Here is a 17,715-nt window from a genome sequence, read left to right on the forward strand (position 1 = left end):
TCCCGCAGTCAGGCCTGTTCCTCTGTCTGTGGTGAGTCTGAGTCATAAACAGTAAGTCCCACAGAGGCTCCTCTCTGTCCTCCTTCAGCAGATGAAGCTGAAACACAAACTGATTTTAAGTTTGATGAAATAACATCATCAGGATGCAGATTAGTCAAAAGCTAAGCTTTGTCAGGTCTGATCTCAGGAGGGGAAGATAACTACCTTAAAGATGTTTATTTAATGAATGGAGGTGGAGCCATCATTTCCAGGAAATCTGAATGTTGATTATTCTTTAGTGACTCAGCATCAACAGGTCAGTGTCTCAGTGTTAAATTTTGATCCTGAACAGGTTGTTAGCTGCTCTTCATGTTGGTTTCTGTACTTAGAGCAAAAGAAATCCTCCTTACACATCTTTACACTGGGGTGTGTTCCTCCTGCTGTTGCTCTCCATACAGACTTTTTTCCCTGCAGATACCTGCTCTGTCAAAGATGCTTTGAAGAGGATATTTTCTAATTGCACTCCCTCGCCACCTTCTGAACCGGAGTCAGCACACTGTAGTGAATTATGGGATCAGATAAATTTTCTTTGTTCAAGACAATTTTTTACTGGATACAACGTGCCGAAGTAAGGTATATATCAGTACAGTTATGAAGCGCTACAGTTTAAAATGTGACATCAAGCAAACGTAGTCGCTGGCTGTTTGTAGTGACATCATCAGCCCGGTGCTGTGACGTATCTGTAGGCTAACGTGACAACAAGTAAACACTGTCAGATTTTAAGTTGTTAAGTAGCGGTTTATATTTAGCTCTGCTCTCAGCCCGGTGCTCTAAGACATGTCTGTAACGTGTAACGTTAGTGAATCCTGGTTATGTCCTGCCAGTCATCTACCAATCACAGCTAACGTAACCTCACTCTTCATTTTATTGATAGACTCTCAAGTTTGAACAGACCACTGCAGAATAACTGCTGACTGTGGGTTGGAGTCAACATTAGCACAAACAACTGAGACCCTGTGTTAGCCTTTAGCTTGTGCTCTATCTCTCTCCTGTTTATCTTTCTTCTTCTCTTCTGTCTCTTTCCTGTCTGATAAGTTGGCTAAGTTCACACTGCAGTCAAATGTGACCTGTATCTGATTTGTTTCTGACAGTGTGAACAGCACAAGTCGCATTGAATCTGACCTTTTCAAATCAGATTCAGGCAATTTTCAAATGTGGTATTAAATCAGATACATATCCGATGACGTCATTCTACAACAGCAGTTTACCTCAGGACAAATGTTTTCAAAGTCACTTCATGGACAGAACATAGTTAGAGGTTAATATAGACATGATGATGAAAAAAAGTGTACCTATGTACTTATGCTTTTTTTTTTAAAAATAAAGAGTTTTAGTTATTCATCCAGCTACAAGCTTGATTAAACAATGCATAAAAGGACGAGTGATGAGAAAAAGTGAGAGAGCGCTGGGGCGATGGGCTAGCGTCTTAATTACACACACAATACAGGATAAAGGTAAATGAATTGTACGTGTTTATTATATCTAACAAACTTAGTTTATTAACACTGCAGATTAATCAGGCTAAAATAACAGTTTACAGGACGCAGAGACACCGATGACCCACTGCTGTCCATCTCATCCGTGTGTATTTACGCGCTGCTGTTCTTTTGTACGAGACAGCGTCAGTCAGAGATCCATCTGCTCCTGTCTGATCTGCCCTCAGACAAACTATGAAACTTCAGAACAGATGACAAAACTAAGTCACACTATGGCTCTGAGATGTTTAGCTATCTAGCAGCAATCTGTCATCAGCAGGGTCGGTGGGAGAGACCCCGGTGCGGGAGAGACCCCAGTGCGGGAGAGACCCCAGTGCAAGAGAGTGTGTCCGCCTTAAGGTTGATAATAAATAAAATACAGCCATAATTACTTTAATAAGAGCTCACTCAAGGTGAGCAGCTGTAACATCAGGTTTTGCGTTATGGAAACAAACTTTCCAGCATTGTGAAGCTCAGTTTTGCTCTGTGTTGGTTGCTCCTCATCACACTGTGCTGTGCGTGATGTCATTAATGTTAAACTGAGCATGTGTGTCACTTCTGAAGCGTGAGCTGTTCACATCATAGTCTACAGTCAGGTCAGATTACATGTGTTATCTGAACAGCCAAACACAAAAATCCAATTGGAGCAATGAATCAGAAAAGTAGCCTTAGGCTCCATTGTCCACCATCATTTCAAAAGTACTCATAGAAATCTTTTTTCAGAAAAGATAAATCACAGATCTCTCTTCTCTCTTGCGTGGTGTTTTCACAGAGACCTGGATGTGCCATAAATCAATCCAGTCCTGGTCGGCCTGACCTGGAAGCGAAAAAGTAGCAGTTTAAAATAACCTGAAACCAGCAATATTAGCGCTGATAATCTCATTGTAATGTGTGGATTACAATCAGGCATATATCTAGAAGGGAGACTCTTTCAAGATGACTTTCAAACTCCTCATAGCCTCTTTAAGAAAGCTAACATTTTTATCACTCTCATTCACTTGGGAAGTTTCTTATGGATATGGAGTCACATGAGCCTATAAATGTACAAGTGCACACAGAAGATTTCACAGATGTAAAAAATAATCCACAATTAAAAAGATTCACAAGGTTAATTTTGATTTGGACACAAATTTAATAGAAATTCACAAATAAATTTTACTTTTTTTTTCTTGTAACCTTTATATACAAACTGTTGAGTCTGCGTTTACGAATCGTTTGTCATTTGTGTGTGGATTTTTTAGACTCCCCTGATGCGCTTAGATTCACAAATGCTTTTTTTCAGCAGGGAAAGTGCACAATCAGATTTCTCCCTCCGTTTCAGCCAATCACAGTCACGTAGATTCAAAGGGATGTTTTTGATGTGATCGCTTTAGCGTTGCTGCATCTGTGGATACAGAAACGCTAACATTCGCATGTACTTCACAGTGAAATCACAACTAAAATCTGAACATTAATCAGTAGTGAGTAATAGGGTTGTCAAAAGTATCGATACTTAAAAAAGTATCGATATTAAAATGTTGTATCCGGATACAATACTCACTTTCAAAAGTATCGGTACTACCCCCCCACCCCCGATGCCGAGCCGCTGACGCTGCGCCCCCCTCTCTCTGCCTCCTCACACACACGAGAGCAGGCACCCTCCCCCTCCCCGTGATGCAAAACACCATTGCTAGTGCTGCTGCAGGCGGGCCAAATCAAGCAGTTTTGGTCGAAAATGAAAAAGGTAAAAGTGCTGTTTGGAGGTATTTTGCCTTCGAGGCTAACGAGCTTGGAAAACCGAAGGACACAAATAATTGTTAGCCATTAGCCACAACGAGCGATTAAAGGCTGATGTAAGGTTAATGATTATAAACAGGGCTGCCAACTGTCACGCATTCGCCGTGAGACTCACACATTTGGACGGTTTCACCCGCACTCATGCCACACCTCCGATTTCTCACGCTCAAGTCAGAGGCACAGGAGCACAGAGGACGCAGAGGTCGTGTTGTATAATATACAAGATATGCAGGTATGCACCCTATACCCACTAGAAACCCCCAAGAAATACCATATAACCACTATAAAACATAATTATAGGATGGTTGTGTAACTTAAACTTTCACTTTCCATGTACGCGCGCTCCTCTTTGTGCCGGCGTGCGTAAAGGCGCAGATAGACACGCATCCCAGCAGACAGCGAGAGATCGTCAGTCACTTTGTGTGATTTTATATTTCAAACTATGTCTTGATAGCTCATGAGCACATTTTAAATGAACACAGAGACTTAAAAAAGACGAGTCAACCTTTTGATGAATCAAAATGCAGCATTGATCATCAGTCCATCTGAGCTGCTGTTTTCACTCACTCACTGTTTTCTAAATGATAAATTCATCCTGAGGTTCCCTGGGTCACATATTGTTCATGATGTGAGCAATCTTTTAAGGATCAAGCTTCAAATACATTCTACTAGTGCAGTGGTTCTCAACCTGTGGCTGGAGGCCCATAAGTGGGTCTCAGGGCAGTTTTTAGTGGACAGTGCATAAATCAGGCAAAAATTTTGTAAAAATGTCTTTATTTTATTTATTTTTTGCACTACCTCAGGCCTGAAACTTTCTTTTTACACAACTATTTGTTATGTGTGTGGTACTGTTAATTGTTACATGTTGCAACAGAGGTTATATTTGCATTTTTTGTTAATAAAAATGTTTCTTTTGAATATTAGGTTCTTTCTTTTTCATCCTTGTGGTATCAAAAATAGTATCGAGTATCGAATATTTTCCTGAGTATCGGTATCGAGTTGAAAATTTTAGTCTCGTGACAACCCTGGGTAATGTGGATAATAATGAATAACTGATAATAATAGTGCATAATATGAATAATAGTGAAAAGTGATATGAATGCTGTAACCTTTTTGTACAAAAAACAAAAAAATATAAGAACGGACTTGAGCTTAAAGCCGTGGCGTCTAGTGGTTATGTCTATGCCTAATCAGAAGATCTCAAAATGCCACACAAATTTGTGTGTGAATCAAAAAAATCTTTCTGTCTGCATTTGTAAGTTTTGAGACTGACCTGACTCCATGGTTTGTTAGCTAGCTGGAGCTTTAGCTAATCGGCTTATGAATCCAAGGCTTCATCTGATTGAATGTGCGGCACGTAGAAGCTCCCTGCTTTTTTAAAATTGATCGTCTCTCAGGCAGCCATGCTACGTGACGATGAAAACATGGTTAAGTGTTCAGCACACAAACTTGAGGTAAGAATGCTTGCAGGGTTTAAATGTTTCATGTCTGTAGCTTGTTTTCTCATCCTTCTGATTTAGGGACAGGAGGGTCCCTGTCCACACTCTGCATTCTTAAAGAGAGCCAGGCTCTGTAGATCTGCTCAGCCTGTTTTGGTGTTTCAGGATGAGGTTAAGGATTTTGAGCAGCTCATTGGTTCGTTGCCCCTCAGGCGGAGGCTTAAGGCAGAGGCTGAACCTGAGGCAAGAGGCGAGAAAACAAGAGAGAATCCATCAGGGAGGGGTTAAAAATGCCAGCTCTGGCTGTCCTGGGGTTGAGCTTTGGTCTGAACTCTCAGGTTGTGGGCTTTGCTGCAGAGGGAGGTGGGGTGCTGCAGTTTCAGGAGCTGTTTGGCCAGAGGGAGCACACAGAGGTAATTGGACAGGCTTATTACAGCCCTGTGACAGCCACAGATAGCACATCTCTGTTTTCTTTGTCACAGAATTTCAGACATTGATTGCTGCATCCGTGTGAACAGAATGTCAAAAATCCAACAAAAAATCAGACGGCGTCCTCAGAAATAAATTGCCTTCTCTGGCTCCGAGTCCAAACAAATCGTTCCAGGTTTATTTTTGTTTTGTAGTTGAGGATTTTGGCACCAGGTGATGTCATAATTCAAATCAGTGCATCCCCCTGAGTAATTACAGCCTGGATTTTATTGTTCTCTATAATTTGCAGCAGAGGGAGTATGAAGAGGCCTGAGAGCAGAGCCGTGGGGGAATTGAAATGTCATCTTTGTTCAGTCTGATCTGTAATTACCCATCCAAACACTACAGTCCCTGTTCTTCAGAGCTGGCTTTACTATGCCGGGGCTCTGAGGGGAAGAGGAGTGTTTGCAGGAGATTGGATCTCACACAGTTAAAACAATAAAAAATAAAGCTGTCAGGTTATTATCAAGTGTAGCACGTTTTCCTCCCAGGTGGCCTGGTCAAGTGTCCTTCATCTCGTGAGGAAGTGCTGTAGATGACCCCCTTTTTCCAAGAGAGGTTTTTGGAAAAAGCTATTTGATGACAAATACTTGTTTCAAAGAATAGTGTATTTAAAGCTTCTAATAAAACATTGATGAACTATATAAAAGAAGGCAGGATGTTGGTTTTAACAGCATAATGTCATATCATAGTGCTGCTCGCACCACAGTGGAGAAAAAATGATGATGAAATAAGGTGGAGTGTTGTTTATAACAGTGTAATAGAACAAAATTTTGTGCATCAAACATCACAGTGGGTGGAGAAAAGGGAATCATTGTGTTTCCTCTACTGTTGTGTGAGGGTGGGGACTTTACAATGAATCATGGGATGAGGATGGCACAGCATAAAGGGAGCAGACGGGAGCAGAAGCCAGTGGGGAAGATAAAATGTAACACGTGACATGCGCCGCCATTTTGTAGATTTTTTCCAATACACCGTAACACAAGTGAAAAGAATTACACTTCCCAGAAGCTAACGGTAAACATAAAAATATGTGGAGAAAATCAAATCCTATTCAATGTATTGCCTAAAAATTAAAAAAAAATGGGAACTGTACAAGATTGGGAGTTGTTTTACCATGAGTGGGATAAGAAAGGATTTTTTGTACTCTGTCCCGGAATTGGGATAGGACAGGATTTTTTTCTGGAGTGGGATGGGACAGGAGTAAAAATCCGCTCTTGTGTCACTCTCTAGTGCAAACACACAGGGACCAGCAGCCTTCATAAAGCAAATAAAGAGTTAGGAAAAATAATGTTACAACCACCACAAGAAACACAGACAACCCCCCCCCCCCTTCATTTTGTACACTACCTGTCTATGGGGAGGTTTTGTCAAGTGATGAGTGTGTGACACTGTGTGTGCATTTCAGGGGGAGCAGTTAAAGGTAGAGTCTGCAGGATTTTCCTAAAAATTAAAACTTCAGTTTTTACAGGAATAATCCTTCTCAGTTGTCTCCTACAAGCCTCTGTACAAGTGTGTCAGTGTCTGTGTCTGCCTGAACCCCCTTGTGTCAGGACGTTTCTGGGCAGAGAGTAAGTGTTGGTTATACCATCCAATCACAGCACACCAAACAGATAAAGCTTTTTTCCAAAGAGGGTGAAGCTTGGCTCCACTTTCACTCACTTTCAGGAACATGGGGAGCAGCACAGGACGAAGAGCGACGTGAGTTAGCCTTCTGCTAACCCGTGATTAGCTTGTACTTACATACTAAGTCAGGTGCACGGCTCTCAAGTCTCTCTAACGTAAGAACATAATGGTACAGGTGGTTGCTGGGGTGGTGAGTGTGTTCACGTAGTCACGGTCAGAGGTTGTGGGTGTGAGTTGCCACAAGCACTGATCCAAAGAGCAAGAGCCCAGTTTGAATGTTTTTACTAACAAGTAATGAAAATTCCTGCAGACCACACCTTTAGCAATTGCTGACGACACTCAGCTATTCCTGTCTTTTCCTCCTAATGACACAACAGTTACGGCTCAGCTAGCAGTGTGTCTGGCTGATATCTCCACATGGATGAAGGAACGCCACCTTCAACTAAATCTGTCCAAAACTGAGCTCATTGTCCTTCCTGCTTGTTCCTTGGTTCAACTACAGATCAGTGTCCTGCTTGATTCCAATCAACTTGTGCCACAAACTCTGCTAGAAATCAGGGTGTCCTGGTTGATGACCAGCTGACCTTTAAGCTACATGTGGCCTCAATTTCCCGGTCTTGTGGATATGCCCTCGATAACATCAGGAGGATCAGACCCTACCTGACTCAACAGGCCACACAGCTTCTGGTACAGGCCCTTGTTATATTACGCATCCACTACTGCAATTCCCTCCTAGCAGGCCTTCCTGCGTGTACATTTAAACCTCTGCAGATGATCCAGAATGCAGCAGCACATCTAGTCTTTAACCAGCCCAAAACAGCACATGTCACCCAGCTGTTAATCTCTCTCCACTGGCTTCCAGTGGCAGCTCCAATCAAATTCACAGCTCTTCTCCTGGCTTTTAAAACATTGATAAGAATGGCTCCTGCCTACCTGGGGTCCCTCATCCAGGTCTACACTCCCTCTCGTCCACTACGCTCTGCTTGTGAAAGACGCCTGGTGCTCCCAGCCCAGTGCGACTCCAAATCACTAGCCAGACTCTTCTCCTCTGTTGTTCCCAAATGGTGAATGAATTACCTAACTCTATACGATCCACAGAGTCCCTTTCTACTTAAAGAGAAGTCTGAAAACTTATCTGTTCAGGGAACACTTGTGCACTTAAGCTGACCCTTCTCCTCTTTGCCCTCAGGGGGAGAATGAGTCAGAGGGTCTATGACTCAGCTCTTATGATTTTTTTTAGCACTATTACTGAATTTTGATGAAGATTGAGGTAGACAGTTGCAGCATTGCATGCAGTTGGCTTGTTGATTACTGTTACCCCCCCCCCCAAAAAATAAATAAATAAATAACTAAATAAATAAATAAATAAATAAATAAATAAATAAATTAAATAAATAAAATAAAATAAAATAGATAAATAAATAAAACTTGCACTTAATGGCAGCACCTGCAGCCGAATAACTTGAAGCACTGTTGTCGCACTAACTAGGTTTTCCTTCTGTCTAAATTCTTGCTTGTGCTGTATGTCACTTTGGACAAAAGCGTCTGCTAAATAAATAAATAAGACTGTAAAATGTGAAACTGAGCAGTTTTAACTCAGCTATGCCGTATCTTATAGGACGAGGGATGCAGCAGTTAAAACTGTTAAAACACATTTAAATCCTAAAGGCTCGGCTATATCCAGCTGTTCCTGTTCTGGACTGAAAACAGGATTTGGATTCTTCAAGAATGACCAAAGCGTTAAAAAAAAGTGTTGAAAACAAACAGCAGCATGAAGCCTCTCCCTAATCCTCCAAAGAAGCTGCAGAAAATAATACAAGAACTTCAAATACTGAACAAAAAGTTTCTCAGAGGAGTCAGGCGAGTATTATCCAAACTTCAAAGGGCAGCAGCAGTCTCGGAGCTTAACCAGACGTTCAAACAGAGAGACTCATCTTTATCTGGTATTTCACTGTTTTAAAAAGACAATAACAGATCACTTTGTGGAATAATTTAGTGAAAAATAATCATGACTAATCCTCTGGCTGTAATCATATCTACAATCTCCAATTGCTGCATCTGTTTTAGTGGCAGTCCTGCATAAACTCCATGTGTTTCTGTGCTCCAAAAATCAACCATATGTATTTAAATTTATGCTTTATTTTGTGCAGCACGTTTCAAGACAGGGGGAAAGTGCTCTGCAGAAATGTTTTTGAAGAGACAAGCACATGTAAAAATAAATCAGTTTGAAATAAAGTACACATGCAGCTTTAACTGTGTTTAATAAAAAGGTTCAAAGGCTGATGTGTCATAAAAAAAGTCTTAGGATTGATTTTAACAGTCAACTCCCTCTGATTATGGAGAGCAAATATGGCTGAAGCTTGGTCGCAAACAAATGGGTGTCCTGCAGGTTAAACAGGTCTAATGCAGCTGATCTCACAAGCTACCTGAGGTCATGTGAAGCCTTTCAATTCTGATTCAGGAGGAAGTTGCTGCAGTGAAGTAAGGACAGCGTTAATGTGAGGGGTGTGACCTGTCTTGGTGAGAAGTCTGGCTGCAGACCATGGACTGTAAAAAAAAAAACGGACATCATCTTGCTGGGCTCAAAGTGAGGCCACCACAAAAACTGCTCCCCCTGGTGGCTGGTTGCAGTATAGGTCAAAAAATCCAGCTCTCCAGTCATTACAGATGAGCTGTGGTCAAACTTTAAAAAATGAATACACAGCGTAGAAATGTTTCTTATGTCCAATTGTTGTGGTGATTTGAAGATATAATTTGGCCGCCTTGTATTCAAGTCCTCTTTTTTTCTGAAAGTTTTGCTGTCATTTGGTATAAGAGGTTAAAAATAAGATTTAACGTCACGTTTAACGACAATTGACAGCTTCCTTTCATGTGTATTTTTTGGGGGAATGTAAAATATGTAGAGAACAGAGTCAAGAAGTGATTAGACTCTCAAAAGAAAAAATATATGTTCTTTTTGTCACCCGGCTCCACTCAGATTCTCCCAGAATCCCTCACAGTCCCTACTGCGCAGACTCTGGCTGCACAACTGCTTCAATGGCGGCGCCTGTGACAGGGGAATTTTGGCTTCAAAACTGTGAAATGGTAAATGGCAGAGCCACGCTGTCCACTCTATATACAGTCTATGGTGCAGACGCTGGTACAAGTTAGGTCATGGCTCGTTCAGCAGTGTACATGGGTGAAATGTGATGTGGGTAAACCTGTCCACAGGGGGAGCAGGTGAGCAGGATCTGACCATGTCAAAGATGGAGGTCATTTCATCTGATCAGGCTTTGTGGCTGTTTCCCAAATCGCCTATATAACCAACTATATAAAATGTGTGAATGTAGTACGTAGTAGATACTGCATACTGCCCACTACTTTTGAATGTAGTTTGTAGTCGGTTGGGTCTGTTTTGTTGTATACTAGTCTGGTTTCAAGTTTCGGAAAGCAGAACTACAGCTGATGTTTGTTTTTGTTTTTTTTTGTTTCGTTTTTTTCTTAACCTTTATTAAAAATGTAAAAAGCAAACTATGGGTAGATCGAGACATTTTAGTTCATTTGTTAATCATATCATAGCAGAATCATCATATTTGATTTCCAATCCCACACCAAAAGTTATATCCTTTATTTGAAAAAATATATATACATTTTTAAAGCCGATAGAAGAACCACTTCTGTATAATCCATGTATGGTTAAAAAAGGTAATTATTGGTTTATATGGGCTTTGATAAATTTGTTGAAGTAAACACCTCTTCTATAACTTGAAGTGACAAGATTTAACAGAGTTTCTTTCACATCACTTCACCTCTACCCCACGAACCATCTAACATTAGTGTTGTTGTATTGTAGTTGTAATGCCGACTCATTCCAGTAGATGGCAGTAATTCACCGAAAACCTGCCACCTGCATTGACAAACAGAGTTGTGCATTGTGGGAAACAGTGTGCCAGGTAGAATGGTCTGTTGCATACTGAGACATCTTCCTGGATCAGTAGGAGATCTGGGATTTTTAGCATACTGCTGATTTTCCAAGATTTTTTGCATACTGACTCCTACAGACTGAATTTGGGCTAAAATCCGGAGCACTGCTAGTGTAAAAGGCGGTTTGGAAAACAGCCTGTGAGTTATTCACTTCTCGTCCCCAGGCACACAGTCCAATACCAAGAAAAAGTCCCAGTCTGCCCCCTAGTGGCAGGTTTGGAGACCAGTGAAGAAATGTTTCTCTGTAGCTCCAGTCAAAATCTCCTCTTAGAAAAGATCTGAAACCATAACAGCTGGCACTATGTCAGTAAGAGCTGACACTAAAAGACAGCAGGGGAAAACTTTCACCTTGTTCAATGAGTTGAAAGAACCAGCAAACTGCTCCTGATGAGGCAGCGTTTTGTGAAGGAAGCTTGAAAGAGGCGTCTTAAACTCTCTGCACCCTGCCAGCCGTATCCTGAGTTCCTCTGAAAGCCCTGTGCCCTGTATGTCAGGCTGTGGGTGAAATGAGGTGTGATGCTATTATTAAAACAATCATGCTGTTTTATTGGCAGAATGCACTGGAGCTCACAGGGATTACTAAAGCTCTGCAGACCCTGATGACCCACGTTATCCCGGTGCGAGTCGAGCGTCTTCTGATGTTTTCTGTCTTCAGTTTTGAAGCTCCCCCTGAAATGTTCACTGCGGCTGGGGTCAGGTCTCTGTGGAGGAGCTCAGCGGGTTTATTGATCTCCTCACAGTCTGGTCACTTTGAGTCTCACCGTGCTTTGAATGCAACTGAGAAGATTTCCTCAAAGAGCCTTGGAGCTCCACACACTTTCCTCTTTCAAACAATGGCTCCAGACATGATTTCACACTGAAAAATAAAACATCCATGCTTTGAATAACAATTTCCGGCTGCGACCAACCTCATATTCCTGTGGATAAAGACTTTAAAACTCTCTGTGAAGTACCTTTAATGCATGATGGAAGATAAAACAAGCACTCGTAATGAAGACAAGCTACCACATGACCCCTACTGATGCTCAACACCTAAACTCATGAGGATAGGTTTATTATTATCCTGCAAATGTGAAAGTGTTGAAGACTTTCACTGAGCCTGCTGATGTGTGCATTGGCTACAGAGGCAGCTCCGTTCATTCAGATGATCTGTCCTTCTTTAAATTATGAATCTAAACTGTAAGCAGGACAGAAATGTCTGGTTGTTCTAGGGAACAAAACTCCTCTGTGGACTCAACTCCTGTTGAGCTCTGACCATAGACTGTATAGAGTTGACAGCGTGGCTCTATCTTTTACCATTGTTGGTTTTGGAGCCAAAATACCCCCATTACGGGCACTGCCATTGTGCAGCCAGTCTGTGTAGCCGGGCTGAGCGATTTTGGAAAATAATCTTATTGCAATTTTTTAGACCAATTTTGTGATTGCCATTCAGCTTGCAATTTTGGGGGGAACATTTATCTTTTGCATTATTTACGAAACAGAAGCACTTAGTCATTCTATAGTATGACCAACACGACAAAGGAAACCGTCAAACTATAAACATTTTGTTCCTGCACTTTTTAACTGAAAATCAAAAAGGAACACTGTTACTCTGACTGACAACTGGAGGTTGGTAAAATTTCACAAAGGATACAAAACAAAGTGAACACGGGGTATTACGGAAGAAGATTATGGCCACTAGAAAAAAAAAAGTCAAAACTTCAGATTTCTCTTATGTAGGGTGTGGCTCTGCCAGCCACAGTCATTGTATTGCGGATCTGTTTAGCTCACAGGTTTTTCGCCAGAAAAAAAACAGCATTGCAAGTTTTGAGGAAGAACAAGTACAAGTTATTGTATTCCCTCCAGGTCTGTGTACAAGAATCTTTTTTTCTATTTAAATTGCAGCCTTTGTGATTTGGCAATTGCATTCTATCATATTGCGATATCAGTTCAAATTTGATTAACTGTTCAGCCAGAGTCTGTGTTGTAGAGAATCTAACAATTACATTTTTTTTCTTTCAAGAGTCTAATCTCTTTTTGGCTCTCCTTCCTGACATATGTTACTATTCCTGAAAAAAACTACACAGAAACTACACAATCATTGTTGAACATGATGTAAAATCCTGTTTTTAAACTTTAGTAACTAATAAAAAAAACTTTCAGAAAAAAAGAGGACTTGAACACAACGCAGTGCAATAATATCTTCACATCACCACAGCATACAGATGAGAGAAACATTTCTATCAGGTGTTTTTATTTTTTAAAGTTTGACCAGAGCTCATCTGGAATGGCTGGTTAGCCAGAGTTTTTGACCTATACTGCAGCCAGCCACCAGGGGGAGCAGTTTTGAGCATTTTTTTTTTCTACAGTTTATGGCTGTTCTCCAAACCACCTACTACATACTACATGAGAATGTAGCATGTCGTATGCTCTGTCTTTAGTATGAATTTATAAAACAAACTATGGGTACATCTGGACATTTTAGTTATTAACATGCAAAAAGATTGCCAGATACAGTATTTAAGATAAATCAGTCTTGGAGATACAGGAACAAGACAACAACAGATAATTTAAAATTAAAGGTAAACAAAATATAAATAAAATGTAGCAAGGGAAGAAAACGGTTTGAGATTCAAAAAAAAACCGTACACATAATCCAGTATGGTTGAAAAAAGTGAATTAGTGGTTTGTATTGACTTTATTGAATTTGCCGCAGGAAACACCTTTCTGTACGACTAGAAGTGGGAAGATTTAACAGAGTTTCTTTCACATCACTTCACTTCTATCCCACACACTGTCTAACGTTAGTGTTGTTGTGTTGTAGTTACAATGCCGACTCATTCCAGTAGATGGCAGTAATTCACCAAAACCTACCATCCCCACTGACAAACAGTGTTAGCACCGTGCATTGCGGGAAACAGTATGACAGATAGACTGGTCTTTGCATACTGAGAAATTTCCCCACATCACATTCAGGATTTTTGACAAACTGCAGATTTTGCGAGTTTTTGCATACTGAGTACAACAAACTGAATTCAGCCAAATCAGGAGGACTGCTAGTGGAGCATGTGGTTTGGGAAACAGCCAATGGTTCTGACTATCACAGAGCTACCCATGTTTTGGAGTAATGAGTGACCATGCTAACTGGAGACCTTCAGCTGAACGTGTCAGTGATTGTCGGCGTACAGCCTCCAGTTAACAGGGTCACACTTTACGCTGGGACACCAGGGGCCTCTGTGAGTGTGTTTCTGTATTAGCCTCAGTTAAAAAGGTCTGACTGTGAATCAGTCATATTAACTGGAGAAACCCTGAATCCAGGTTTTACTCAGTGGAGCTGATGAAAAAGTTGGTTTGGAGCCGAGGTTATGACAATGATATGAGAATAACTAATGAGAGGAAGTTTAAATGATGATTAACAGAAACAGATTTCATGTTCACAGTCAAACTACAGTACATTATCAAACTGTTAAACTTAGTAATTATCAATCCTAAAATACTAAATCATTTTTATTCGGTTGTTGTTTCATGTTTCACGCGTTTGAAAATCAGCTCTTCTCTGCTTTGTGGACGTGCTGAGTGTGTTCCTGTGTGTTTCTGTGTTGCAGTGTGAAGTGCAGAGCTACGAGGCTGTGCTCAGAGTCAGAGTCCGGGCTGAGGAACATCCTGCAGGACCCCCTGCTAGTTTACACCCAGTGGAGCCACATGGTCTCTCAGGTTCTGGAAGCTTCTGCTGAAGTCAGCGACTTCTCCCACATTGCCATGCTCGTGCAGAACATCGAGGTAAAACACAGATTTTTCTTCAACGATCCTCTAGCTACAGTGTAAAGATATGGCAGAGATAAGCTTGACACAGGTGACAGGAAAAAGATAAATATAAAATATAAAACTGTTTAGTTTGCTGTGACTGTAAACCTCAACATGCTTACAGGAAACTTTAGCAAGAACCTGATGAAAACCACCTCAGGTTTCCTCAGAAGCTTCCTGTCTCTCAGTACTTTTCAACAATGACTTTACAGCTGCAGTAAATGACGGTGTTTCTGTGTTGGGGGCCAGATAATTGGAGCCAGAGGGATCCAAAAGAAAAGAAATGTGATGGAAACACTGGTTAAAATGAAGATCAGAGGTGTTATCATCCTCCAGAATGAGACATGTTAAAGTCAAAGCTCGTGAAACAGTTTCATCACTGATGTATCTTCATTGAAATTCTTTATGAACTTTAGTAAAAAGACTTTATCTTCAGTTTGATCTTTGTGGAAATAAAGGTTTGGATGGGAAAACTGCTCCATTGTAGGTATTTACTGTGTATCTGTGGGTGTGTGGTTCATGCACTGTTTCTCTAAGCGTCTCCCATCTCTGTTCCATGTTGTAGCGTCTGCTGAAGGACAGCGTCCAGCTGCAGGAGCGTTTCAGTCAGCTGCAGGTGAAGGGGGACCTGCTGGACTCTGTGTTTGGTCCTGAGAGGTCTGACGGTCTGCAGGATGATTTGACCGCTGCAGTCAGGAACAGAGAGCTGCTACACAACCAGCTGCAGCAGAGGAAGAGCAGGCTGCAGGTACCACATGGACTGTCACTAATGTGTCTCACTGTCTCATCTGGACCGTGTAGAGAGCCGTCACTGTGTTCCATAAGCAGAGAGGCTGGAGCGGGGTTCGTTAAAGGGTTAATCTTGGGCTGTTTCTTTTAACCTAAAATAAGTTTCTGTCTTTACCTGCACACACTGAAATACAGCCAAGGGTTTTCAAACTTAACAGGCTCTGGATGGACTCTGTACTGACTTCAGAGTTCAGGGTTTTAAAATACAGGGGGACAACAGACATGAGGCATGACCGCGGTAAAATCTCTGCTCCTAAACCTGACAGACCCTACAGGCTGTACATCACCACCCTGAATGACGTGTTTCTCTAACTCAGGGCCTAATCTCAAGAACGAAGGACTTTGGCGATGCCTACGAGTTGATTCGCTCCAAGCTGACCGCCCTCAGGGACCGGCTGATGGCAGCAGACGGGCTCCAGCCTGACATCCTGGCTAAGAAATCCCAGTCAGACCAGTTCAGGGTGAGTCTGAACACAGCAGCAGATAGAGCCTCCTTTGAACCCTTCATTCACTGAGCATGCTCAGAAGCTGTGATGTGTTATTTACCGTCATGGTACCATTTGGTTTCTGATGATCTCAGTTTAAGAACCTGTTTTTATCACAGTTCACTGATTCGTCTCTGTCTACCTCTGGATCTCTCTTGTGGTTCCTCAGGTGATCCTTAAGGACCTGGAGGACTGCGACGCCCACATCACGGCTCTGGAGACTCTGGTCTCATCCAGTCAGAACAACAGGACCCAGTTTGAGAAGCTGTGTGCTGACTGGAAGCATCTCCACCAGGCTGTCAGGGTAGGACAGAAGGGAGCAGACACACTTTCTAAACTCCGAATAAAGTTTTAGGGGTGTTACAGAGATCCCTGACCCAGATTACCAGACAGAAGGCAGATTTTAGAGTCCTCTCAGCTCTATGAGTCCTAAAGTGTCTCATGATGGCGCAAGGAGACAGAAAAACTTAACACAGTCACGGGTGTGTCCTAGGATTGGTGTCTACGTCCTGTTCCTGATCAGTTATTTGGTTTTCCTCTTCAGGGGAAGGTTCATGAGAGCGAGGAGAGCATTGCTGACCATGAGAGCTTCCATGACAGCCTGCTGAACATCGAGAAGTGGCTGATGATCATGAAGCAGAAACTGGAGTCCTTCCACAGCTCGTCAGGGGGCTGGAGCATCGAGGGACGCCAGAACGAGGCTGAGGTGGGTTTCTCCTCTAATGCCCCGTTTCCACCAAGTGGTTCAGTTCTGCTTGTCTCGGTACAGGTTGTTTTGTGGCGTTTCCTTTGACTAAAACCAGGACAGGTCCCCAAATTGCCCACCCATGCTGTCCTACTTTTTGGTACCCTTCTGTTGGGGTGTCAGACTTACCGATCTGACCCCAGAGGGTGGAGCTAGAAACACTGTAGTCCATTGATTGGTTGAAAGAATGGTCACTTCCTGTGTGACAGCGGCTGCTGTATTTCTCCTGGCCACACACAGGCTGTTTCCCAAAGCCCAGGTACCTTGCCTTGCCTTGGTCTGATGTGGGTGTGGGGTGGGCAGGCATCCACATCATCAGTCGCTGCCCAAGTGCTGTTTCAATGTTCATGTCCTCTAGAGGCATATGTCCTCTGTTTGGTTAGCATGTGGCTAGTTGACCAAGGATACACAGGTGTATCCTTCGCTGCCTTGTCATAGCTATAAATACCCAACATGCAACGCGCAAATCTAAGAAAAAGGAAAAAATGGAAGGAAAAGACGCACCAGAGAGAGACGCTCCAGTGGAGGCGCGTGGTAAATTCCAATTCAAATGTAAGTAATAAAAGACATCTCTGAAAAGAACTTATACCATGTCCAACACTGAACTCTTTTGTGTGTCATTCACGTAACTATAATTACTGAGAAGCTGCACCTGCAGAGTGTCAATGAAGTGACAATAAAAAAGCAAAAAGCGTACAAAAGTGGCAAGCCATGACAATATTTGTAGCTGCTTGAGCATACAGTCTACTCCCACGTTTGTATAAACTTTCAGAGCACTGTCCACAGTGCAACACATCTATTGTAAGACAATGTAACTCCAATTACATAAACATTTGTGACAGGAATCTGATGGTAAAAGACATGCCTTTGTAGGCTGTTCCATTAGCATCTTCTTTTGAGCAGAGGCAGGACACTTGCCTTGGATTGGAGGGAAGTGGCTTCAGAGGCACTGCCTTCAAAGGCAAGACAAGGTACCTGGGCTTTGGGAAACAGCCACAGTCTTCTCTGAAACAAAGCCTGATTGTTCTTTGTAACAAAAAGCTACGGTGGCCAGTGAGTGTCAGACGATTGGCAAAAGCAACAACACAATGGAAGTTAAAAGTTTTCCCAACAGACACAGAAGAGTT

The 17,715-nt window shown here is 42.1% G+C and overlaps 1 protein-coding gene across 2 annotated transcripts in view; it reads left to right on the plus strand.

Moving 5' to 3' along the window:
* Positions 1-17,715, plus strand: part of syne3 (spectrin repeat containing, nuclear envelope family member 3) — a 68,768-nt gene that overhangs the window by 27,156 nt on the left and 23,897 nt on the right. For both annotated transcript variants that reach the window (XM_074692085.1, XM_074692086.1), the window contains 5 exons: positions 14,371-14,545; positions 15,135-15,317; positions 15,676-15,819; positions 16,013-16,147; positions 16,388-16,549. In XM_074692085.1, the coding sequence (XP_074548186.1) occupies positions 14,371-14,545; positions 15,135-15,317; positions 15,676-15,819; positions 16,013-16,147; positions 16,388-16,549 (799 nt within the window). The remainder of the gene's footprint in view (positions 1-14,370; positions 14,546-15,134; positions 15,318-15,675; positions 15,820-16,012; positions 16,148-16,387; positions 16,550-17,715) is intronic.

The sequence above is a fragment of the Halichoeres trimaculatus genome, unplaced genomic scaffold (assembly GCF_033239565.1).
Source record: "Halichoeres trimaculatus isolate MK-OKI-2021-1 unplaced genomic scaffold, fHalTri1.1 fHalTri1_scaffold_17, whole genome shotgun sequence".
Lineage (NCBI taxonomy): Eukaryota > Metazoa > Chordata > Actinopteri > Labriformes > Labridae > Halichoeres > Halichoeres trimaculatus.